Consider the following 24,669-nt stretch of genomic DNA (forward strand, 5'->3'; position numbering starts at 1 on the left):
GACATGTGAACCAAGCTACTCTCAAAGCCATAATTCAGTGTATCGTTTGCTTTAACTGTAGTTTGTTCAATAAACCACAATTGATTCCATTTGCACAACATGCTGATATGGTTGACACATTGCTTATGGTTGGATTCACACAATATGCTAGGCCCTAATTCAACTTGTTTATGGCTTAGTAAATAGACATATATACACAAGTCAGTTATATATCCTCATACTTTCACACATAATAATATCCTCAATCTACATGACTGAGAGCATGATTCCTTTCATATGAAATAAATAAAATAAAATGCAACAAATAGATATGTAATTTGAAAACAAATCCATCAAATATATTTTTAAATAATCTTAATTTTTTAAAAAAAATACATATCTTGACATGGTGATCCCACCAGGCCAGCTGTTAGAGCAGAGAAGTTGGGCTTCCTATAAATTAGGGGCCCTGCTCCCTCCTTTTGTAATTAGAAAAACATGGCTTTAAAAATAACTTTGAAAGGCCTTTTCCCCACAAAAAAAAAAAATTAAATTAAAAAATGCTCTGAAGGAAAGGTATGCCCGGATGCAGATCTTTGGTAGGAAAAGAGCACCCCAAACAGTAAAACAGCCTACAAGTGTGGAAGGAGGGAGAGATGGCAGTTGATGGCAGTTAATCTGGATGGGAAAGAGGAAAAAAACCAGTTCAAAAGCGTCAGAATGTTGTGACTGAGAACAAGGTTGCAGACAGAACCAGGGTCCAACTTTTTGAAAGAGACGAGAACAAAAAACAAAGGTGAAAAAGAAAAAAATAACCCGCGAGACGATGTCGGAACGTAAGTCCATAAGAAAAAAAAAATTGAAATATTGTATAAAAGGAAGAAAACGAACGAATGAGCAAGCACAAAAGCCAGAAAGTGATTTCACGGTGCCAGTAAGCGAAGGACACAGGGTACCGTCTGTTTGAAAGCTGTCCCCCCAAGTAATCTGGATTAATACTTTATATCTGACACCTTTTCAAAAGCCAGGATGATTAGGAATGGTTCGTTCCCACTGTGATTAACTGGGATCTAGTGCTGATGATTTATTCTCTCTGTGGTTTGTTTTCTTTATACTTACTAAGGCCCAGTTTAACAGCACCTGCTCAACCATCTAGACTTGGAAGCTGCAGAGGGTCAAATCTAGTTATTTGACAGGAGGCAATCCAGAAATCCCAAGGCTATAGGCCAGTGTTGCTCAAACTTGGCCACTTGAAGATGTGTGGACTTCAACTTCCAGAATTCCCCAGCCAGCCTTGCTCCTTCTGGGAGTTGAAGTCCACACATCTTCAAGTGGCCAAGTTTGAGAAACACTGGTATAGGCTTCACTGAGGAATTGGAAAAAAAGATCTCAGAGATCAACAGCACCACTTTACTGCTTACCAAATCATATCTGATTGCCTGGCTTTGCATTCTGGGGCAGCTGATTCCCTCTAGGAGGGAGGGGGTTCCTTCTGTCATTTCATGTCTACCATGCATGTCGGCTATCTTTTCAGCTGCTTTTGAATCGGAGCACACTGCTCTAGCTTAAGAGTACTAAATGACCCAGGGGTGTCTGCAGGGAAGGCAAAAAAAAAAATTGGCCAGCATGACCATTTCAATCATGCAGCTGTGGCTGCCATTTTGACTTTTTTGACCCTCCCTGTGAACGCCCTTGGCTAAACTTGTCTTTAAAAATACCCTATCTTAACCGCTGATAGGACCAAGGAGGAAGGGCTTGCATGGCAAAAGAACACTTTTCTGAAATAACGTTAAACCCATGTTTAAGACTTGCTGCCCAAACCACTACAGGCACTGGATCTCCTTTTGCCTGGAGAATGTATTCAATTTCATCCCATGTTTCTGTCCACAAATTTGGTGCAGAATTTAGAAAGGTTTTTGGGGCCTGTCTTTCAAGTCGTGCTCCTGAGTTAAGCCAACATTCTGGGATTTATAAAATACACAGAGCCACAAATTAGCTAGCTACATTTTAGCCAAGCGTGTTGCAAAAACCTGGCTCCTATGGTCAGTTTACGATCCAGTGCTTTGATGAGAACCCAGAAAATGGGTTTATTCCCTAAATCATGGTTAGCCAGGGCTAATTGTGCTATTTTGCCACAACCACTTAGTTCACAGGTAACGGAATATCTTCGTGCTGCCCTAAATTCAGTGAAGTGTTATGTGTCTAATTCTCTGCAGGTTTGTAACCACTAAATACAGCCTGACTGTTAAATAACAGGATGGGTCTCTTTGTATGCTCTCTGAGTGTTTTTCAGATGATCTGTTTGTGCCAGTAATTGCTATATTTAATTAGGACTAACATAATTAAATCACGGTCGCTCCTTTAGTGCAATGAAGTTATTGTAAACAAGTAGTAGCATGGATGTCTGCTTTTAAAGAGACAAGTATTGCTTCCTACCAAATCAACCATTTTTAAAAAATATGCAAACAAGATCTATAATGCAGTAACATTAGAGTTTAATCCAACGGTCCAAGACCTCTTCCGGACCTGATGTTTTCATGGAAGTGTGGAAGAAAAAGGTTTCTTAGGCAGCTTTATGTGGATTCAGGGAGCATGTAATATCCTCAAATCTTGTTATTCGCCACATGTGTGCTGCCTTTAGGCCCAAGGTTTGGTTCAATTGGACTAAATCTGGGCTGCAACTATCCAGACAACAAATAGATGGCAGCAAAGCATTATGAGGTTGGTACCAGCTGTTGACTGCCCCTTAGGCGTCATTCTGGGTTGTTGCAACTCATCTGGTAGTCCCAAATTGTTACTTTTTGAAGCAGGTTCTGTAGCTGTCAGTTTAGCCACCTACCTACCTAAGTCAGAGATGCAATGCAGTTCATTTGAATTGAGAGATCTCTATGTCTAGGCGAAGTAGCGCTCTCTATGAATGAAGGATCTAGAACAGCGTTTTCCAGACTTGGTGACTTTAAGATGTGTGAACTTCAACTCCCAGAATGCTGGCTGGGGAATTCTAAAACCGGGTTTATGGTTTACGCATCCATAAAAATAATTTAGTGCACTGGGTGTACTCAGTCTGTGGCTGGGTTCACACAGCATGGCACGCCATGATTCGTTTGTATAGAGTGGGATTCACACACTACGCGAAGCCAAAATGTGGCTTCTGAATCCTGGTTTATGATAGCTTCCCCCCCCACCGCCTTCGAGATCTGCGGACTTCAACTCCCAGAATGCCTAGCCAGTAAGGCTACTGATGATTGTCCTGGGAGTTATAGTCTTAGCCGGGGGGGGGCGTTACCAACGTCGGGGCAGGCAGATGGATGGCTCGGGGTACTGTGCAAAGCAGGTATCGGTCGATATGCAATACGCTGCGCTGGCTTAGCAAGATATGCGAAGGCAGCCATCGCGGCTGATCCAAACGTAACGTGAAGCCATGCGTCTGTTTTACAAACTACACCGGCCGGGCACACTACACACAGGAACTGCAACTGCGGCAAAGCTCAAGGTACGTGCAAGGTGGGGATTTCTCCCGGCCGATTCCCCTCCCGCCTTCCCTTCCCTTCTTCCAGGAACCTCGCCCCCTCCTCCCGGAGAGCCCCTTGCAGCCTACCGCAGGCTTGCAACCCCTCGTCCCACCCTGGCCGCTCCTTCCCATTGGCCGCCCCTCCCGCCTGTCAGAATGCCGAAGGTCCGCTTTCTCAAAGGGAAAGGCGGGGCCGAGGCGGCTGGCGTAGCAGCGCTGTCCCCAGGCGGCTGGAAGGAAGAGCGCGGGCCGCGGCGAGAGGAGCTGCACGGAGAGCAGGGCTACGCGGCATCGCCTCGCGACGCGTCTCGCATGATTTTTCCCTCTCTCCCATGACTTAGGCAAGAGCCAAATCCTGTGCAAGGTGAAGATCCAAAGCGTCTGCGTCCGCGCCACGCACAGCCCCGCAGCCCGGGACGCCGTCCAGCCGCAGCCGGAGACCTCGCGCTCTCCCTCGCCCTCCTGCAGGGAAAAGGAGACGTCGCCGCCGCCTTCTCCTTCCCCGCGGAGATCGGCTCCCTCGGCCAGAGACCTCGACGCCTCCGAAGCCATGTCGAGCAAGAAGCTGTTCGAGAACCTCTCGGGCAGAGGCAAAGCCATCGGAGTCCTGACCAGCGGCGGCGATGCTCAGGGTAACGGGCAAGCGGGCGAAGGGCTGGGGGGGGGGGCAAAGGGGAAGGGGGTTCTCCGGCATGCCGGAGTGGGTGGGAGGTTGCAGGCTGTGCAGCGTGGATGCTCTGACAAGGTGGGAGCGGGTCGCCACGGAGGCTCCAGCTCCCATCAGTCCCCGCTTAGCTGGAGGGTGCTAGGTCGGGGAGGCACCGTAGGTGGTGAAGGGTCTTTTGAAAAGCTGCCTCAGCCAAGCAGGAGCAGCAGGCTCTCCTCGGTGGTAGCACAGACAATGCGGCCTTCTCTGATCTGCTCCGGATCCACGATTCCCGGGATCTCCGGCTGGGCATGCTGGGGATGAGGGGAATCCCGCTTGCAGCACTGGGGTGGGGACAGAGCGGAGCCTGGACCGTCGGGACGAGGCACCGGGCTGCAGAAACGGGGGAGATAAAAACGGCGCTCGCAGGATGCCCTGAGTCATGGCTAATGCAGCCCTGATTTGCTCTCCGAGTCTAACCGCAGGCTTCACACGAACGCGGTCACGGCATGCGAGCAACGACGCCGGGGCCGCTCCTTTCGGGCTGCTCGTTTTCAGCAAGCGGCCGAAGTTTCCCAGAGGGAAGCCGAGAGCCCGCAGCGCACGAGTGGAGCTCGAGTCGCGAACGTGCTCGGCGGGGGAGCGGCTTCCTGGCCTTTGCCCTGTACGGTGACCTCCCTCCCTTCCCCCGCCCAGGCCCGCTTTGCCCTTGTCCGGGGAGAGGAAGGGGCTCGCCGGAGGGTCATAGAACCAACCCGTCGGCCGGCCGGCCGCACAGCCGAGAGCGGAGGGGAAATTGGCCCGGCCCGATAACCCCTCGCCTTTCCCTTCGCTTTATGACACACCATTTTTGAAGAAGAGGATGAGCGCCCGCAGGCTGTCAGGATGCGAGTCATAAACCGCTGGGACTGATCACGTCCTCAAGAAGGAATGCTTGTCCCTAACGGGCTCTTGGCGAGAGAGTTTCCACGTAGAGGAACGCAACCCTGAAATAATCCGAATTAGTGCCTGATCGCGGTGTCGCGTTCATAGGCTCCGGCACCGTACCCTATTCGTGTGGAATCAAACTGGATCATAAGCGAGGGTCGCGGTGTATCGCGGACAAAGCGTGCCCTGGAGTCCCGGGCGTGTCTGGTGGGGGAGACATCACATCCCGCCTTTCATTCCCCCGGGGAATTGCGCCTGATTATTCTCGGCTGGCCCGAATCTTAACAAGATCGCGAGTTCCCGGCGCTCATCCTTCGTACGCTATGCTAACATGCGGAAACCGTGTCGGCTTATTGCCACGTGAGGAATTGGCGTCCCGCAGTCGAGGGTCACTAAGAGGCGCGCTTTTGGACATGCCGGGTAAAGGCTGGCTGCGCCGGCGCCCTCGTGCGGTCTTGGAGCGCTTTAAAGCCTTCTGGTATTTGGGCCAATGGTGGGGCATGGAAAGAAGCCGGTTAGGATGCGGATACTGGAAAGCGGGGGGGGGGGGGTTGGGGGAGCGGCACCGCAGAAAGTGCTCCAGCTGCAATTGGGTGAGTGTTTCACGTCCCCAGGATGGGGAGAGGGTGTCCGGAGGACCACCGATCGCTCCCTGCGCCTGGTTTGACCGACGAAGAGGAAGGAAATCACCCGTGATGCCCACGCACGTGTGCGCTGCTTTCAGGAAGCGACCTGGACTGCCTGCTTACGCTCGGTTGTGGCGGCGGCAGCAGCCGCTGCTCCCTCTGTATTGGTGAAAGTGTGCCGGGATCCATCAGGCTTCCTAAGCAGCGAGTCGCCGCCTCCGCCGTCGTGCACAGGTGCGAAGCTCGAGCGCGCCTTCGCTCGCCTGTGCGCGTGGGCGCTCGTCGAAATAGGCCCCGCCTCCGGCGAGGAGGCGGCGGCGGCCGCCGAGCGTGGTTCGGTGACGTCGCGCAGCGTGTCGCCGGCCCGCACTCTTCAGCTCCAGGCTGGGTCTGCTTTGCTCCGCTTATTTTTTAAGCTTTGATTTCCTTTCTTCTTTTTTGTTTTCTTTTCTTTTTTCTTTCCATTTTAGGGCTCTGGTTTGGGTTTGTAACTGGGGCAAACAACCGAGAGGGGGCAAGTTCCATCGTGCAGGATCAGGCTATATTTTGAGGCTGGGTTTAGGCATCTGGATACTCCTTCCCGGTTGGGTGGCTTTGCTTTTACTCCGCAGGAAGAGAAGTATTTCTCTGAGGGAGTGCAGAGTGCACCCCACGCATCACTGCTGTGGTAGTAGCAGAAGAGGTTTCCAGCATCCTGCCCACCTAAGTTGCAGTTCTGAGGTGGCTCCTCTGAGAAAGGAGGTTGGCTGGGGCTGACTTCTGAGGAAAGCACGGCTGCTGAGCTGATGTTTAAGATTAAGGAGGTTGCGCTGGCAGCTGCTGCTGGGCCTAATCTTTGCTCTGCACTTTCTCAGTGCTGTCTTTCTGCAAAGGAAAGCTCTGCAGAACTCTTAATTTTCTTCAGGAAATAGCTTTAATCATCCGGAGGGTGAGCCTTGGCACAGTTTTGCTGCATAGCTGGGTCTTACATAACCAAGGCAAAAACAGGCCTGTGTCTGTGAGAAACAAGAAAACTTTTCTTTTCCTCCCTTTTTTTGGGCCAGAGCCTGATACATTGCTGCATTTAATCATCATCCCCGTGTTCAGCCCCTTCTAGTTCACTTTGCTTGCCTAAAGAGCTTTTTGAAAATGGTTGCATGAGTCAGAAGAGGAGGTAAAAAGAAAGTTTGGATTAGTTATGACCGCGGCTCTGGAAGTTGGATTTCAGCCTGCTTTATTCCACTGGTGGCTAGGGAGGAAAAACCTCTCAATCCCCTTTAAAGACTTTGGAGATTGCTTTTGTCTGGAGGGCCATCGAAGTATCCCTCTGGATAAAAGACACGTGTAATGGAGAGGGAGCATTCTGGTTTATTAATCTGTGCAGAAGCAGGGTCCTGGGAAAAATATAACTGTTTTCTATTAATATTCCACAAGGAGTGTGTGTCTGCAAGTCTTGCTTTTGAGTCATAGTTTCAAGGTCACAGGGACAAGGTGGAGCCCAAAATGTCTGAGTGAAGGTTCATAATAGCTGGGGGAAAATTGTGTGAAGCAGCTTGGTTAAACCACCGGTTTTCCTCCTTTTCTGCACATTGGCCAACCACATCATTTCAGAAGAAAATGCTTTGACTTTGCCTCCTTTTGTTTTCCCCCAAAGCCATTAAAATTTCTTTTTAATTCAAGAATAGGTCTTATGAAATTGTTAATAACCAGTGAGAACCTTGCTTGTTTGCCTCAGAAGCCTGTGAAAGGTGTTCTGCGAATTGCAGTTTTGATTGGGAAGCAAAGTTTTAATTACATTTAAATGAAATTAAAGTTTTTTGGTAGCAGCCAATACTTTTTGGACTCATTGCAGCATAAGCTATACAGACAGTCCTATACTTACAAACAGGTTACATTCCAAGAGGCTGTTTGTAAGTCCATTTTGTTCGTACGTCCAGCCAGGTATAAAAAACATGCCTCTGAACACGCGACAGTGCTGCCAAGAATAGGTATGAGGGACACAGTAAACTAGCACTTTCCTGCTTTCTCTCGCCTTCTGGGACCTTCTAGGTTGGAGTTGTGGACAGGTTTGTTCGTATCATCAAAAGTTCGTTAACTTTCTCAACTGCCCAGAGCCGTTTCTAACAAGAAGGGTGGTGACGAATTTGATATATAAATAAATAAAAATAAATAAAACTCAAAAGTTTGTAAGTAGAGGACTGTCTGTATATATGTTTGTGTACATGTGGATAATCCCTACTGAATTTGAGAATATGTCTCAACAAGGTTAGACTTGGTTCACACAAAGCATTTAAACTTAAACCTGGGTTAGGAAAACATAATTGCTGTATTAACATGCTATGCTCAAATAAAAAAATAAATAGTATGAATTCATGCAATGGTTAGATTTATCCCTTGAGATCCAAAAGAACTTCTTTTCAGCCTTGGTTAGCCTGTTATGCAATTCCAGCCATGGTTGGGCTTCTGTTGTAGTCTTAACCAAGTAATCTCTAAAATGTAGTTGTGTACATTCCAGTAAATTTGACAATGTCCTATTGAGGGAGAAGACAAAGTCCTTATGATCAGCAGGCTTTGAGAAAGACATTTTAGGACAACATGGGTCTTTTGAAGAAAACAACATACCTTATCAAGACTTCTACAAAAAAGAGTTGCTCAATAGCAAGGCAGGTCTTAGAATTTGTCCTTGCTGTCTGTGTTTGTGGAGTCACAGTTTGCAAGTCCATTGCTACCTTTATTAGTAGGCCTTCATTTCAACTAAAGGTTGGAGTTGCTTCTCAGCAGCCTACACCCCTGCACATTTACCTAGAACAGTGTTTTTCAAACTTGGCAACTTTAAGATGTATGGACTTCAGTTCCCAGAATTCCCCAGCCAGGAGGCTACAGAATTCTGGGAGTTGAAGTTCATACATCTTAAAATTGCCAAGTTTGAAAAACACTGACCTAGAATTAGTCCTCAGATGTTCTCCCAAGGAGAAATCCAGTGACTGGGCTTTAATTACATGTTACCATGTCCTGCAACAACGGAGGCTTTATTTGTTGATTCCCATGAGGCAAAACATTGAGGAAATCTTGTTGAGGCTTAGTGTGAATTCCGTTGTAAGTACTTGGCAAGCCATGGCTTATGCTTGGGCCTCTCTGTCAAGCAACTCCATAGGGAAAGATGGAAGGGTGCCTCCTGAGCCCTCTATAAATTGAGCTTCTGCTATACCTGAACATCGTGGTTTGTTCACCAACCTAACGACAAAGACCATGGCATTCTCCAGTTTTTAACAACCGATGCAACCTTGACTGCATGGGAAACCTCCTAGGTGGAGAGTGAACATATTTCATTGATCCACGATTTAAACCTGGATGTTACAGAGTAGTTTTTTTTAACTACACCCCATGCATGATAATCCAGAGTTCTTCATAGGTCATTACATTCCAAATGTTTAGCATAGAGTTCGGGGTTCCATTATTTGTTACAACATTCAACGTTAGCTTCTTTGAAACTGATTTCTCTTCCAAATACATAAATATTAAACCAAAAGGGAGCAGGCCAAAAAAATACCCATCTGTGTCCCCTCCACTGTTCTGCTCCTCCAGTTTGAGGCAAGAAGGAAGGGGAAGGGGAAAAAGCCCCAAACCACTGTTGAGACTTTGAAGGGCAAGCTAATGCCTGTTTGGAAGTGCCCAAATCTGTGAGCAGTATGACTAATTTTTTAAATTATTCTTACATGCCCTGCCTGCCTTGGAAGTTGATAAAAGCATGCACATGAATACTCCTGTAATAATGCTGGAGAAGTCATACATCTTGACTTCAGCAAAGAAAGTACTCCATTGTGTTACCTGATTAGCAAGCAAGTTAAGTGTGAGCTGCATGTCCTGACCTTTATAGGGATACATGGCTGATTCCAAAATTGAACCCGGTGTACTTGTCAGTCATTCCTGATCAAACTAGAATGAGGGATTGAATGAGGTCCCTCAAAGGTCAGTCTTGGGCCCCAGATTCTTCCATTGAATGATGATGAAGAAGAGGAGGAGGAGGAGGAGGAGATGGAATGCCTCTCAGATTTTCAGATATCGAATTGGATGAGATTAATTAGTTCATATTAACTTCTGGTTAGTACCCTAGAAGAAAGAAAAGTTAGAAATGGGTGAAAATAATGGGATGAAATTTAGCAGACATATGCAATGTTTTCGTTTAGAGAACACAAATCAAATGCATAAGTATAGGCTGGGGGATACCTGGTTTGGCAATGATGCTTTTAACAAAGATCTTGGAATAATAATTGATAGCATACGAACCAGTACAGTAGTGTGATGTGGCTTCAAAGAAGGCAAATGTAATTTTAGGCAGCATAATTTCCAAAGCACAGAAAGTCATCGTTCCACTGTCTTCTGTTTTAGTCAGGCCCCATGTTCTGCTCTAGATACCATCCTTTAAGAAAGTTTCAGAGAAACTGGAACAGGTTTAGGGAGGACTGGGAAGGAACAGGATAGCGCACTTCAAGGATCTTGAAGGATATCACACGGAAGGAGGTCAGGACCTGCTGTTTCTCACTGCAGAATGAAAGACACAGAATAATGGATCTAAGTGACAGAAAGGCAGATTCTGATTGGATGTTAGGAAAAAACCCCACAACTTTCTAATAGAGCAGGGTGGCAGTGGAGTCAATCACCGAGGGACCTGTTGGGGTCCCTTTCATTGGATGTTTCAAGCAGTGGCTAAATCACCATCTGACTGTGATTGACTTGATGGGCCAAATGTCCCCCTCCAATTGTGAATTTAGGATTCTGCCTTTGTAATGCTGCACTGGTGATGAGGGCTGTTCATTTGGGCCCCAGTAGCTAAATTAAGTCTCCACCTGAAAGGAATGATCCTGCATCTCTAATAGTGCAGTCAGGTACCTGAGTGACAGCAAGGACTGGTGTCAAAGGGCATGTAGGGGGTGAGACTCTAATACTTCATTGGAGACCCTATTGTACCTTTCAAGAAGACGGTGAGAACATTTCGTAAGCAAAGGCTCCTGCTCTGAGTGTGATCTTCAGGAAACTTCTGGTTGACAGTGGACAAAACAGGTGGGAACAGATGTAATGTTGGTCTGAGCCAGTGTTTTTCAACCTTGGCAACTTTAAGGTGGCTGGGGAATTCTGAGAGTTGGTCCACACATCTTAAAGTTGTCAGGGTTGAAAAACACTGGATTCTGACCCAACAGAAGGCCCCATAGATATTCTTACGTACAGTATGTCTTTATATGTAACAGTGTGATCAAACTCTATGGTGGGAAGTGTTAGGGTTCAAACCTATCTCTAATTAAGTATTAAGGATTCAGCCTCAGCTTGTGGTGAGAAAGATGAACTTGCATTGAAGCCTTTTCATTGTTTTCTTCTTGCTGATATCCCTCTTGCTGAATGTTGACTCAGAAAATTGGGCCTGCAACTTGTAACCAACTTGTAATAAAATTGGCCAGAGACAGTGGGCAATACAGTAAAAGTAAAGATATCTCCAAATTAGATGCTTATTTTAATTGTTGATTAGAACAGCCAGTCAAGACCACAAATCTAAAACAATAGTGGATCTTAATTAATTACAGTGAGGTTACTAAAAAAAGAGCAGCATAATGGTAACAAGCAATTTCTTCTTTTTTCCCACTGACAGGGAAGAGAGTTTCTTTTTTAAAAAGGATTCTAAGACAAATACATTAGAGCAGGAACAATATCCATACAGTTTGAATTCCATGTGGGAGTTGTAAATTATGCAGCTTCACTAATGATTTATGAGGTTATATCCACAAGGTTGTTTGATGTTTTATGGAATAGGGAATGTCTGTGATTAAAGTTGCTAAGCTGTTTTCTTCACCTTTAATCAATACATTTTGGATTCATTTAATGGAGTAATAACATGCAGTGTTTCCAGGAGCCACACTGTGCTGTTGTGCAATCATTATTGATGAATAATGGCAATTATGGATAGTGTAAGATTTTTCAGCAGTTTGAACATGAGCCACAAGCAACTTTTAGGCTGGGTAGTGAAATAATTTTGCCTGAAAAAGGTTATATAACACAAACAGCTGACATTGACAGGTTGAAATTGGTTGGGAGAGAGTAAGAACAGCCATCTTTGAATTTAATACTTTGCGTTTTGTTTTGTAATCATGTAAAGATGGATGTCTCTGCTTTTCAGTTGCATCAGACTGGGGCTACGTGAACTTGCATCATTCAGACAATTTTCCAGCAACATCAAATGCAGATTATAAATTGGGGAATTGTCTCTTTTTGAGACAAACACCAACTTTTTTTGGTTTAAATTAAGCTTTTGATGGCAGCAGAGATTACAGCAATGCCACAGTGATACACTAGACCAGTGTTGTCCAAACTTGGCCACTTTAAGATGAGTGGACTTCAACTCCCAGAATTCCCCAGCCAGAATGGGAGTTGAAGTCCACTCATCTTAAAGTGGCCAAGTTTGGACAACACTGCACTAGAAGGAGCAGGCTGAACTTTTCACATTTTTTGTTTTTCTGTTTGAATTTTGTCTCCTGTTAAAAGCTTAATATACCTATTTTGGTAATTAAAAAAAAATACGTGGACAAAAAGATGTGCCACTGAAAACAGGTGATTTGTCACTGAATTATAGCAGAGTGAATCTGGTGGGGCCTCAGAAATGGGGCTAGGGTTTATATGCAATCTATAGGGGGTCATACAGATTGCTCATCCCTACTGTAAGTGAAGGATCATTAACAAATAAATACATTATTATCTTGCCACAGCTTTAAAATTTAGATGATACCATTCACTTGACGGGTTTTCTTCAAGATTCATTGAAAAGCCTATTTTCTCCTAAATCAGCTGAGTATTATGATATCTTAAAGAATAAAAAGTGCATGAACTTTAAAAGGACTTATCCACTTTAAAAGATGTATTCACTTCTATCAGAAAACATCCATAGCATTCTATCTGATGCAGAACGTTATGTCACCAATTCAGGACCTTTTCAGTGAATTGCACAACACAGCTATGGACTATGTTTTATTGCCAGCAGGTTAGGGGGCAATTAAGACCCATGATCAGCACTGACAATGGAGAACCTCTGACGTATAAACAGATTCAAATCCACCTACTGTGCTTCTTGTATTTTCTTGAGAGTGTTTCTCACCACCTGTCAGAGGCTCTCCACATTCCCTACATTCCTTCTGTCCTGTGATTGACCCACATATTTTTATTTAACACTAGGAAGAGAGGCTGGTTAGAGAAGCTAGCTCTTCTTATTTACCCTCATGAGTTGCAAGATTCTAAGCCCAGTTGCAACTGTTCTAAGCCCAGTTAGATAATCATTTCCCACTTTTGTCTTAACTAGGTGCCCAATACCTACCAGATTCTTAACAATGTAGCTAATCCTCACTAATATGTAACCTTGCCTTGCTGATACTAAACCAAGCAACACTGTTGGGGTGGGGGGGGAGAGTTGAAGAGCTATAAAGTTTGCCCAATGAAAGCAATTGGTTTTTGAGTTGATTTTATAGAATGTCCTCCTTGCCCTACTTTGGTTCACCGTGAATGTTCTGGGAGGAATCTCTTTGATGCTATAAGTATTGTGATTTCTTTAATAAACTTTAATTAATTGTAATAACCCTGGTATCTTCCCCTGTGTACACCCTCTTTGGTATCCAATCCAAAAATGTTAAAGCCGGCAACACCTTCCACTAGAAATAGGCAAGGTGTTGGTCTCAACCTGAGAACTGTCCTCTCTGACGTGCTGCTGATCCTTGGTTTTGAGTTGATTTCTGGGGTTGAGATCTAAACGCAGATTCTACATGTCTCTGAATTGTGCAATGGCCAATTCAAGTTCTTCCCTCCACTGCAGAATGTTAAAGTTGGTGCAATAACTATTCCCTTCCCTATGTAGAACCGTCTTTACTTAATTAGCCAATGGGACAGTATAGGAGACTCCTGTCTCCATTTGTTTGTCTCTCTGGAAGAATTTTTGAATGCTTCATTTTTATATACTTCACCACAAACACATCTTTTAATCGTATTTGCTTCACTGTGGAGAGTTTTGATTGAAACACAGCAGTACATAAAATGGAATAAATCAAGCCTAAGCTGAGAAGTAGCATTTGGTGCAGGGTCACCCAATGGACTAATGGCTGAATGGTGATTTGAAACAGGTTTTTGTTTAGACTTTTGTCCATACTGAACTATCTGGACTCCTGTAATGTGATTACCTAGTGGTTGGAGTTGATAATTTTTCTGGCACTTCTGGACTGGAGTTTTCCATTAGATTACCTTAAACATCAGCCATGTCTGGATGCCATGCACATTAGGTGACTCAAAAAGTTTCCATTGTTATTTCACTGTCATTAATGGGCTCATAGTCTTTTGAAGGGTGCATTGGTTCAAGTGCTTATTAGCTTTATCTATTTATTAATTATATTTAAGTTAATTTGATTGTTTATTAATTGTTTAATTAGTTTAGTTATGTGATGATTTCCCCCCTGATGCTGGGAAAGATTGAAGGCAAAAGGAGGGCAGAGGATGAGATGGTTAGATAGCATCACTGAAGCAATGAGCATGAAACTGAGCAAACTCAGGGAGGCAGTGAAGGACAGGAAGGCCTGGCGCGATATGGTTCATGGGGTCACGAAGAGTCGGACACGACTTAACGACTGAACAACAACAACAACAGATTATGTATTGTCACCTACGTTTCCAGTTGATGTTAGATGGTAATGATGCCTCTCCATGCTCCTCTCTTCCAGGTATGAACGCAGCAGTCCGTGCAGTGGTGCGCATGGGGATCTATGTTGAAGCAAAAGTATATTTTATCTATGAGGTTAGTGTTTACTGTTATTCTACAGAAGCTCTGTTGCTAATCCCCAGACCTGTTATCTCTGAAGAGAAAGATCTTGCGAGCAAAATGTAGGACGAGATAATAAATTGGGAAATAATCTCATTGTCTATCTGACCTACAGCCCCACGTATGTTTAACAATTAGTATAAAAAAGGAAATTGAGTAGGGCATAGGGAAGGAAAGAAAGGAGTTTCTTCCTGTTGTCTTTTTCTCCATTGTTCATCTGAGTGGAAAAATTAGGAGCATATGAAAATGTCTTCTACTCTCTCAGGTCTTTGATTTATCTACCCCCAACATTATCCAGGCTGAGTAGCAGCAGCTTTCCAAATGTTCAAGTATGAGTCTTTTCCAGCCCTGCCTGGAGAGGTCAGTTTTTGAACCTGGGTACAGCTTCTCCCACCATATTCCTGTGGTCTTCTTTTCCAAAGTTTATTCTTTTTAGCCTATCCTTTATCATTTCCAGCTCAACTGGACTCCACTGTCAAATTCGCCGTGCAGACTTGCCTTGGATTGCTATGATGATGACTCTGTATTATTGCTTCCCACCCAAACTTACTGGGAACATCTAATAATTACATTGGAGTTAGATAGTGGCAGCAGCAACCAACTGATCTCACTCCAAAGCCATCACAAGATTGAAAGGGAGAGAACCCATCCTACTCATAGAGAGGGCATTCCAACTCCCAGTTTTCAAGAAAAACAGTTTTTAATGCTCACAGGTAACCATTTCCTCTCTACTGAATCCAAAGATTTCATCCTCACACTTCACGCACCAGCTTCTGATAGGCAGCCCTGCACAGAAACCAAACAAATGTTGCCGAGTTGATCCATTAAGGTTAAGGGGAATCTTAACGCAGCCACACCTTTTTGGAAACCCCAAAAAAGGTGCTGCTTTAATAAATAGCAGAAAGGGACTTTTTGCTTGTGTGAGGTCAAAAGTACTTCTGAATCATTTCCAAAGTGCATAAATCTTTGAGTGGATTATGAGATTTGAAAGATATTTCATTCAGTAATTCCTCTGAACTGATTTGAGGCATCAACTCAGTCAGGCCTTTGAATATCTTCGGAGAGGTTCACCGATGGTTCAAAGCTCTGATGGACTTTCTGGTATCTTCTGGCCTTGCACAATCTCGACCATTCTTGCAGCTTTTCTTCCACGTTAGGGAGAAAGCTGAATGAAGGCTGACCAATTTACTTTCTGATATACTGACAGGACCGATGAGTTGATGGATTTCCTTACCTCCATAAACCCTCCCTATCAAATACTCGGAAGAGTGCTGCTGTGCTGTGTGCGTCTCACTCTTCTGCTAGAATATCTTAAGCAGGTTCTAATGAAGGGAGAAAAAAGAAAGAATTCGTAGTTATTCTATTGCTTTCGTTTTATTTGTTTGCTCTTTTTTCTGTGATATTTTATCTTTCCCTCAATCAACACCTTTTTATTTTTATCCTTCCTTAAATTTCAGTTTATTTCTCTGACCTGCAGTATAATCTCTGTGGTCACTGTGTTTGCAGCTCTTTGGCTTTTTCACTTCCCCCTTTCATTTCCTTTTATTCTCCCTATGCTCTGCAAATAAAAATAAATAACTAGATTACTCTGTTTTACTTTGTATGGCTCTCTCTTCTGTCTTATACTGAGGCTTCTTCTTTGCAAGTAAGTCTGCAGTAGTGTTCCTCCTGCTTGAATACTGGGCATAATACAGAACATTTCTTTGTATCATTGTATATTCTGTGCATAACAGCGATAACCACACTCAGTTCTCAAAGCTCTTTTTTAAAAATTGTTACAAACTGGCTCGGCAACTTGACAGTCTCTGAAGGGGTTAACTTTGCCAATGAGTCAGCCTTCCATTGGAGGGCAGTGAATCCTTTGATCTTTAACAAGAGCTTCCTTTTTGAAGAGTTTTTGAAAGCTTTTATTTTTAAGTTGGAATGGGACAATTCCAGTATTGGATCAGCACAGCTTCTCTAAAAATGTTTTTTTCTGGACATTTTGAAAGCTGCTATGCTGTCTTTTCCTCATCCCTGCACTCTCTGCCTCAAAAAAGATGTACAGGGGAAAAAATGTAAAATTATTGCATTGAAAAACCTGAAGGTATTCAGATGACACTTCCCAGAATGAATGTCCTCTTAAAGGTTTACCGTCCTGCTATTTTCCTCCTATTCTGTCCCAAAAGGAAGCACTGCAGGCTTTTTGAGGCTTCCCTTTTATAGTCTGTGGTTGAATTTTTAATCGAATCTTAATGCACGTGAAATCAAATCTTGCCTCCTTTGAATCTCAAATGTTAGTTGGAGCTTTGTGGATTCATACACCCCTAGGACATAGCCTGCCAAATGGCCTGTGTACAGTGTGTTATCTTTAGGCATATTTTTGGAAATAATTTGCTTAACCAAATGCCTGTATGTAGAACTCTCCCTAAGACTCTGCAGGCAAAAAGAGAACTCTTGTGTGCTAAATGCAGCTGCAGATTAAGTTCACAGCCACTTCCCATTCTCCTGGAAAAGTTCCTCAGCTAATAAAATTTTCCTTTCATCAGAATAGTTCAGCCGCTGCCCCAAGCCTAGTCATTGTGCATCTAGGCCTTTGCTCCTGCCTGCCTGCCTGCCTGCCTAATGCTATAACTCTTTTGTCAAAGAGCAGCAGAGCATTGGCTCTGCAGATCGACCTGCTGTGTTTCTCAATCCTTTTGTCTTATTGCCAGAGCAACTGGCTGTGTTCAGTATAGCATGACAGGGCTGAAAGCTTCTCTTCGGTTCACACCTCTTGAGCTGTTGTGCTGAAAAGGAGCAGACTCCTTTTCCCTTTTCTCCTGATTTACGTCAAGATGTAGAACTTAACGGATCTAGTGCTGTCCTTTGTCAGCCGATCCTAAGAATTAAGGGCGATCTTGGCTGGTTCTCCACTGATCAACAGTGGAGGGGTTGGGTGAGGTTTTCCATCATGATCCAGACATGATCCAGGAATTGAAGAGATCCAACTGTGGAGCTTATGAAGGGGGAGATCCATTAAAGTGCCTGGTATACCAGTGGAGGGTGTTTAAAATTCCTGCCTCTTGGGTTATATGGAAAAATCAGTTGGTCTTGGTTTCAGCAAAATTGTGGATTAAGGCAATAACTTCATTTGTCCAAAATGTTATTCTGTGGGGGAAGTCATTTCATCATCTTTGCGTTCTTTTGCTTCGAAACGACCTAAAACGTGTCAGAGACTTACTTGGTTTGCATGTGTGGATACACACACCTGCACCTCACTGTTTCAAAGATGATCCTGGCTGGATGGTGGAGAATTTCATTTTGTGCTCTGAAAGTCCCAGCTGGCTGAGAATCATAGGAGATGCAATTTAGGGACTGTCATTTTGAAGGAAGTTGATATAGGTGTCCAGTAAAATCTCAGCCTCAAAGTCTTAACCTCAAAAATAAGTCATACTGTTATCAGTGGGGTTTACTATATTTTGTAGTGCAATCTGATCCAAGCTAATGTCTGTTTAGTGCCAGATGGGGGAACGAATGGGCTGGAATTCTTTTATATGTTTGGTGCAGTGGGTGAGTTCCAACTCCTTCATCTTTATTCAGCTGATTTTTTTCCCCACTGTTCTCCCACCCTCATCCCTCCGCCAGAGTTTGACATGTTTTGCCAAGCAATTATATGTGCTCTGAGGTTGTGGGAAAATGGAGCCCCCTTGTAAGCCCAACAGCTATTCTGATAACCGTATTGTGTCTGCTCTCAGTCAGTGAATGCTAAGAGTGGTATTTAGCAAACACAACTCAGGGTGGATACAATTCTTCCAGCTTAAGCTTGTCCTGTAGCTCTGATTCCAGTGCAATCTGTCCTGAGATACCAAAGAGCGTGATAGAAAACAGACCTTTATTTCGAACAGCCTTGCCCAGCTCATAGCCTGAGGCTGCAGTTTCCAGAATGGATAGCTGGCGTTTTTGGCTGAGCAGTCTGGAAGATGTGGTCCCAGCCCAGTTGGAAAGGATGAGACTGGGGAAGGATGGTCTAGAAACCAGCTGCAGTTGTCCTCTTCTGCGGTAAATACATTTCTGAAGGCAAGGGCTGCTGGACAGCTGGGATTGTCTGCTGCATGTGAGAAACGGAGGAGGGCTTTTGAAGCAACGGTTAACCCTGTGATGCAGCTCTTTGTGGTCGAAGCATCTCAAGAAACTGCAAGGCTGCAGTCTTGTGCTTCATTTCGTTTTATCTCCTCCCCCCATCATACCTGTGCAACTTCCCTGTTCTCAGTGAGCTAGATTGCTATATCGAAAAGCTGATTTCCAGTGGTTTATTTTAAGTAGCAGCATTTTGATTGTGCTAAATATGATTAATGTGCTAGTAGACTGTTCACCTTTAACCTTAAAAAAGGTCTAGTTGCAGCTCAAACACATCTGTCTTTCCTCTCGATAGATCCTGTCTCCTTTCCCCAGAGAAAGTGAGGGGACTGTGATTTATTTACATTTTTAAAAAGCCATCTCATGATTTGAAAGCAAGATATTCCGTAAGGAAAGCCCAATAGAACAGTTAATACTACACTATAAAGCTTAATGCACCTCGCCAAGCAAAACTTTATTAAATGTTACAGCTCTCTATTAAGTAGGATGTACGCAGGTGATTTAAGAAACATCTGAGCTTCAAACTCAGAGATTTTAATTCTACAGATTTGGGGAAAGGAGCTGAAAACTAAAGAATGGGGACTCTAGTATAGAGGTGCAGATGTTAAAATGCTCTTTCCCTCAATTCAAAATATAAAATAGAGACAGAAAAAAGCAATGCCTCTTTAGTGACCGGCTCTAGTGGTCTAATTTTGGTTTACCTGGACTGTTTCGTTAACTGAAAAATGAGTAAGCCCTATTGTGCCCTCTAATGCATGTTTTTTTGCTATAAAGAAGAAGCAGTTGTACATACTGGAGCATAACTGGACAAATTGTTGCTGTATCATGGAGGTTTCCTACCAAAGGACAGATGATTCTCCATTTCACGTCTGAAACCTTGAGCACGATGGCTTTAGCTAACGTTTTATTGATCACATGGCTCCTTTCCACAGTAGGGTGTAAAGGTGCCAGTGGATAATGTAATGAGCTTATGCTTGTCCTTGGTGGAGAACTTGATGTTCCATTTTATTAAAATAAAGTCACCCTGTTTGGGGAGAGTTTTTTGGATGTGAAATGCTGTCTGTATGCTCTCTACATAAATGTTCCATGTAGCTTGTGGGTTTATTATGGAAAAGAAGTGTTTTAGTTTGCATGCAGGCTGCTAAGTGGAGTCAAATTATGTAAGAGGATTTACATAAAAAAACAGATTAGGAAAAATTATCAATGAAAGCTTTAGTCTGTCTTGTCTCTGTCCTTCAGAGAAAAGGGAATGTAGAAGCAATTGAGTAGGAGATAATTGCTGGACTGTATTCATTAAGAGAACTTTTAAATTTTGGATTTGATAACCTTTCCTGGTGAAAAGAGGAGAGAGCCTGTTCTGTGAATTCCACTGGGTTTACATTGCCAGCACGTTAAAACAACTTTCTCCGATCTGGTTCCCTCCAGACCTCTGGAAAGTGCAACCTCAGCTCTTCTATGTGGGGGAGGGTGGGTCAAAACAGGCAAGGTGGTGGATGTGATGTCACGGTCTAAACCCACCCCTTCGAATGTGCACGTGACTTCAGCACCTATACAGAAGAGGCAGGACTTGGATTGCAACACCATGCCTGTCCACCTTGCCCTGAGGTTAGACACTCCTGGGGTTACCCATTTGGATTTTGAATTTTTGCAGGAATTAGAACTGCTGTATGCCTTGATAACTGGCAGGCTAAGGGATATGAGCTGGGTGTCTAGTTTGCATATATTGTACAGGTTTAATAATAAAAGTTACATTTCTCTTCCATTATTATACTTGTCCCTCGTCTTTCTCTATTCCATCTGAGCAGTGAGGTTACATGAATTCCTGCTGTTTAGCAGTTACAGACAAGCCGCTAAAGTGGGAAACTCATTGTAATGTCTCCTGTTTTACATGAGATTCTACCAGTATTAGAAACTTGGCATTTAATTTAGAATGTGTTTGTGTGCGCAAGCATGCACGTACACACAAACACGTTTCAAATATTTTATATAACAGAGCATGTAGGGGCCTGTCTGTGCCACTGGGAGCCCTGGATATAATCTTACTGTTAGCAGTCTGTCTCCTGGAAATATAAGATAAAGCTCTTTTTGTAGTTCTGCAGTTAAATAGTTTCAGGGATTGGGACTTAACTAGTAATATTAGTACTGAAGATTTCTCAACCTGTTTTAACACCATTGAGTATGTTAGCTTTAAAAAAAAGAAGAAGAAGAAAAGCATCAGTGTCAGGTTTAACCCTTCTGACTGCATGGATGTGTCCATGTAGGCTTTTTGGCAATGATACAGAAATGGATTGCTTCTGCCTTTTTCCGGGACATTTAGCCTAAAGCCATGGGGTTTCCTCTAGTCTCAAATTCAACTATGAAATAGGTGTCTGATCCTGCTTAGTATTTTTCAAGATGAGCCAAGGTTGGCTAGATATGGAAACTCTCAACGTATCCGAACTGAATCTAAATAAACTGAAAGAACTGTGATTGACAGCAAAGGAAGTTCACAGTTCTCTGAGATTTTATCTGTTCGTGTACTTGCTTGTATTCCTAGTGGGAGTGTGAGCTTAAAATTGCGTTATCTGAACCAAAAAAAAAAAAAATCTCCTTACATGTATTATGTTTTTTTTCTCTCTCTCTCTCAGATATAAACAGTTATTTTTTCCCCCCACAGGGATACCAAGGTATGGTTGATGGAGGTGAAAATATTGTTGAAGTTACATGGGAGAGTGTTTCAAGTATCCTCCAAATGGTAGGTACTGAATTAAGGAGAATTTTAATACAAATGATTACCTGTGTAACATGCTAAATCATCGCCAAACAACTGAAGCTAGAGATCAGAATAATATGCATATTTGAATGATCCAAGAAGACTTACTGGCATTCTAGCCTTCTGTTGCTATCCAGCTTTTTCACTGTGCTTGCAACAGAACCTAGGCACGAAATCTAGAGTCTGATGTCTTTTTATATTGCTTTTCATTTCTCTAATTATGAGTCCTTTTACAAACCATTGTTATGTTAGGTGTTGATTATTAACAGCTTTGGGGTTGGGTGCTCCACTTGAACATCAATTTCATGGCTCTTCCCTGCCTACTGAGGAATTGGTACAATATCCTGAAAAGCTACAATGTTTGCAACGAAGGAACATACATAACAATGTTCTTTTCTGCTGGCACACTTTTCTTTGATAGATTGATTATGTGCTATCAAATCAGTGTCATCTCTTAGCAACCACATAGATAGATGTTAGGGATGATCTATCCCTAACCTGGTCTTTCAGGTCTTCCAACAGTGCAGAGAAAATTTATTTTGCCTCTCCTGGCAGGTGACAGGACAATACCTACGATTAAGCATTTGACAAAAGGAAATGAGATCATTCACAGAACAGATTCTCTGTTTCGTAAGATTTGGCTGGCACCCAAATTTCTTCCTGGCTCCTTAATCTTACTGTGTTTACATATGTACTGAGGGTGTGGAGGAAGAGAACACCAAGTTCAGTGAAGTCAGGAAGGTGAAACAACAGCAGATATTTTCATTTTTGAAAATAGGAATTCCATTTAGCTTTGTAGTATACGTGAGATGTGTATTAAGATGAATGCCTTGCCTGTCAGTTGTGAGAGTTGAAATTTCTGCATCTTTGGAGGGTCTTAGTTGAGAAAGACTGTCATAGACATTGTTTGTGTTCTGTAAGCAACTTTTGTTATCTGCCTATTACTAGTAATGCAAAGAGAGAAATGAATTCTTTCCAAGTGGCCCGAAATGTTGCTTATGGATGATTTATGGCTACTGAAATGAGATCCATTTTTCTCAACTGAACTCTTTCCTTCTGTATTCTAGGGGGGGACTGTTATTGGCAGTGCTCGCTGCAAAGCTTTTCGGACTCGAGAAGGCCGCTTGAAAGCGGCCTGCAATCTGGTGAAGTGTGGAATCACAAACCTTTGTGTGATTGGGGGAGATGGCAGCTTGACTGGGGCTAATCTCTTTCGGGAAGAGTGGAATGGCCTGTTAGAGGAGTTGGCGAGAAATGGTAAGCTGTCTTGTTGCTGTCAAAGCATTGAATCACCATCGTACGCCACGAGAACACCTGTTCTCCAAATTGTTATCTGATTTCCCAAAGTCTGGATACTGTCCAGTCATGAAAATGTAGCAGTGGTTCCTAAAACCCACATTTTCAATCCAAGTTGTAACAAAGGGAAGTTTAAACCAGTGAAAGCTGGGATACCTCTGTATCTGGTTAGCATGGAACAAGCTCAGAAATCCCAAGAAGGTCCCTTCCTTAGTGGTGGGAGACCTGGTTTGCATTGAGTATGTAGAAGTACACATATTATGAGCACTAGCATTTTGCTACAGTATTTTGACCACACTGTAGAGATGCTCCACTCACTTTCTTGCTTTGTTCACTATCAATAGCAAAGTTCAATTGTTTGGAATTCAGATGTGTTCTGAGTCTGGAAAATGGAGGCAAGGGGTAAGGCAGAGGGAATTAAAATGTTGGACTCTGGAAGCAGCCAGCTGGGAGTGTTCTGAGCCATCATCCTGTGCCAACATTGGTTCTCACGGTCCTTCACATAATGAATAATGTACAGCCTTTTGATGTTGCCAGGAGAGTTAGCAGCATGGCAGGGTGAAGCAATTAGTGCTACACATCCCATTGTATACGTGAAGCTGTGTGAGATTGAGTGATTGTGTTAATAATTTTTCCAAACATGCGGTGTTTGTCATGCAGGAAGATTCACAGATAGGATCCCAGCACTGTTGGGCATAGAATTGCTATCTACACAGTTAAGACACAATGTAACTGCAACCTTAAATGTTTCTCCTAGTGTTGGTCATCTTAATTCCCCTTGGGGAATTACATCAGTTTTCTTTTGTTTCTCTCAGTAAATTCTTTAGTTTACAGACCACAAGCACGTTATCAGAGATTCTGTTGCCTTCTGCTTGGGCCTTCTTATCAGTTCTGATTTTCAGCTTTCCTGCTGACCTGATTTCTCTACACAGTTCTTTTGTTTTGCAACCTTATGAGTTCCCTCTGGTCTTTAATTCTATCTCCTGTTAATTTTTTCCCTCGTCCTCCATTCATGTGCTGAAATGCTTCACTGCATTAAATTCCCTGATTGTACATGCACTGATTATTTCCAGTGCATTAAATTGCACTGGAAATAATCAGTGCATGTATAATCAGGGAATGTAGATGTTATGATAATAAGGATAAATGAATGTCTGTGGTTCCAGAGTATACCATAACTCTGCAAATACCAGTGAGTATTCTATGGGTCGTTCACTGCACCACTACCAGCATAATCTGAGGAAATGTAGTTCAAAATATGACCATCTCATTAGGTGTAGATCACTGCTTGGTGGAACACTTTTGAAAGAACTTTGTTAGCTTGAGTTCGGAGATTTGCAGGAACAGGGAGTATCTCTACTCATCAGTAAAGTGGAGCTCTGCAGTAGTGGGGGTAATGAGTAGCACCACCAGTTGTGGGTCAAACGCCACATCCTTGGTCACTCCTAATGTCCAGCACCCTAAAACCTGCTGCCCATGCAGATATAAAGGTGGGCATATTTTGGCTAAGTCTTGGTTCTGTTTCACTGACCTCTTTCAGTTCATCCTATAGTTAAAATTTCTTGGAATTGACAGCCTCATTGTTGAGTTGCGAGAAGTGTTGGAGCTTGTTCACAAAACCATTCAAGTCAGAAAATGCTTGAGCTAAGAAGGGTCGGCTTCTCAGAAAGCCATCATGCTTTAGAAGCAACTTGCCATGGCTGAGCCCTCATCTGATAGGTCTAAAATACTAGGTCACAAAACAAGAGATTGATTCCCATTCACTTGCCCAAACAAATGATAAAACTCAAATTCTGGAGAAACTCTGATCAATTCCATGAAGTACGTCCCGGGAAGTTAGTTGGTGTCCTTTATAAACCATAATTCCAGTATGAGCCACTGATGTAGGTGCTTCAAGCAGGTTGCTCTTGTCAGAATAGCATGTAGTTTGTCCCTGAATTGCCTGGCAGAAGGCACACGCAATCAACTGTATTGGCACTGTCCTGTTGTCTTGCTTTTGTTTGCTTTTATGAGTCA

General features: G+C 43.4%; 1 protein-coding gene across 4 annotated transcripts in view; it reads left to right on the forward strand.

The window, feature by feature from the left end:
• Window positions 1-3,677: 3,677 nt before the first annotated feature.
• The window catches only part of PFKP (phosphofructokinase, platelet), a 59,658-nt gene continuing 38,666 nt past the window's right edge, over window positions 3,678-24,669 (forward strand). For 2 of the 4 annotated variants that reach the window (XM_088150604.1, XM_007422010.3), the window contains exons 1-4: window positions 3,678-4,122; window positions 14,410-14,483; window positions 21,262-21,339; window positions 22,425-22,614. In XM_088150604.1, coding sequence (XP_088006730.1) covers window positions 4,041-4,122; window positions 14,410-14,483; window positions 21,262-21,339; window positions 22,425-22,614 — 424 coding nt within the window. In that variant the 5' untranslated portion in view covers window positions 3,678-4,040. The remainder of the gene's footprint in view (window positions 4,123-14,409; window positions 14,484-21,261; window positions 21,340-22,424; window positions 22,615-24,669) is intronic. The other 2 variants (XM_088150603.1, XM_007422009.4) reach the window with 2 other exon arrangements.

The sequence above is a fragment of the Python bivittatus genome, unplaced genomic scaffold (genome assembly GCF_059951505.1).
Source record: "Python bivittatus isolate LINGU-HERP-01145 unplaced genomic scaffold, Pbiv_v1 ctg000610_np1212, whole genome shotgun sequence".
NCBI classification, from domain to species: domain Eukaryota; kingdom Metazoa; phylum Chordata; class Lepidosauria; order Squamata; family Pythonidae; genus Python; species Python bivittatus.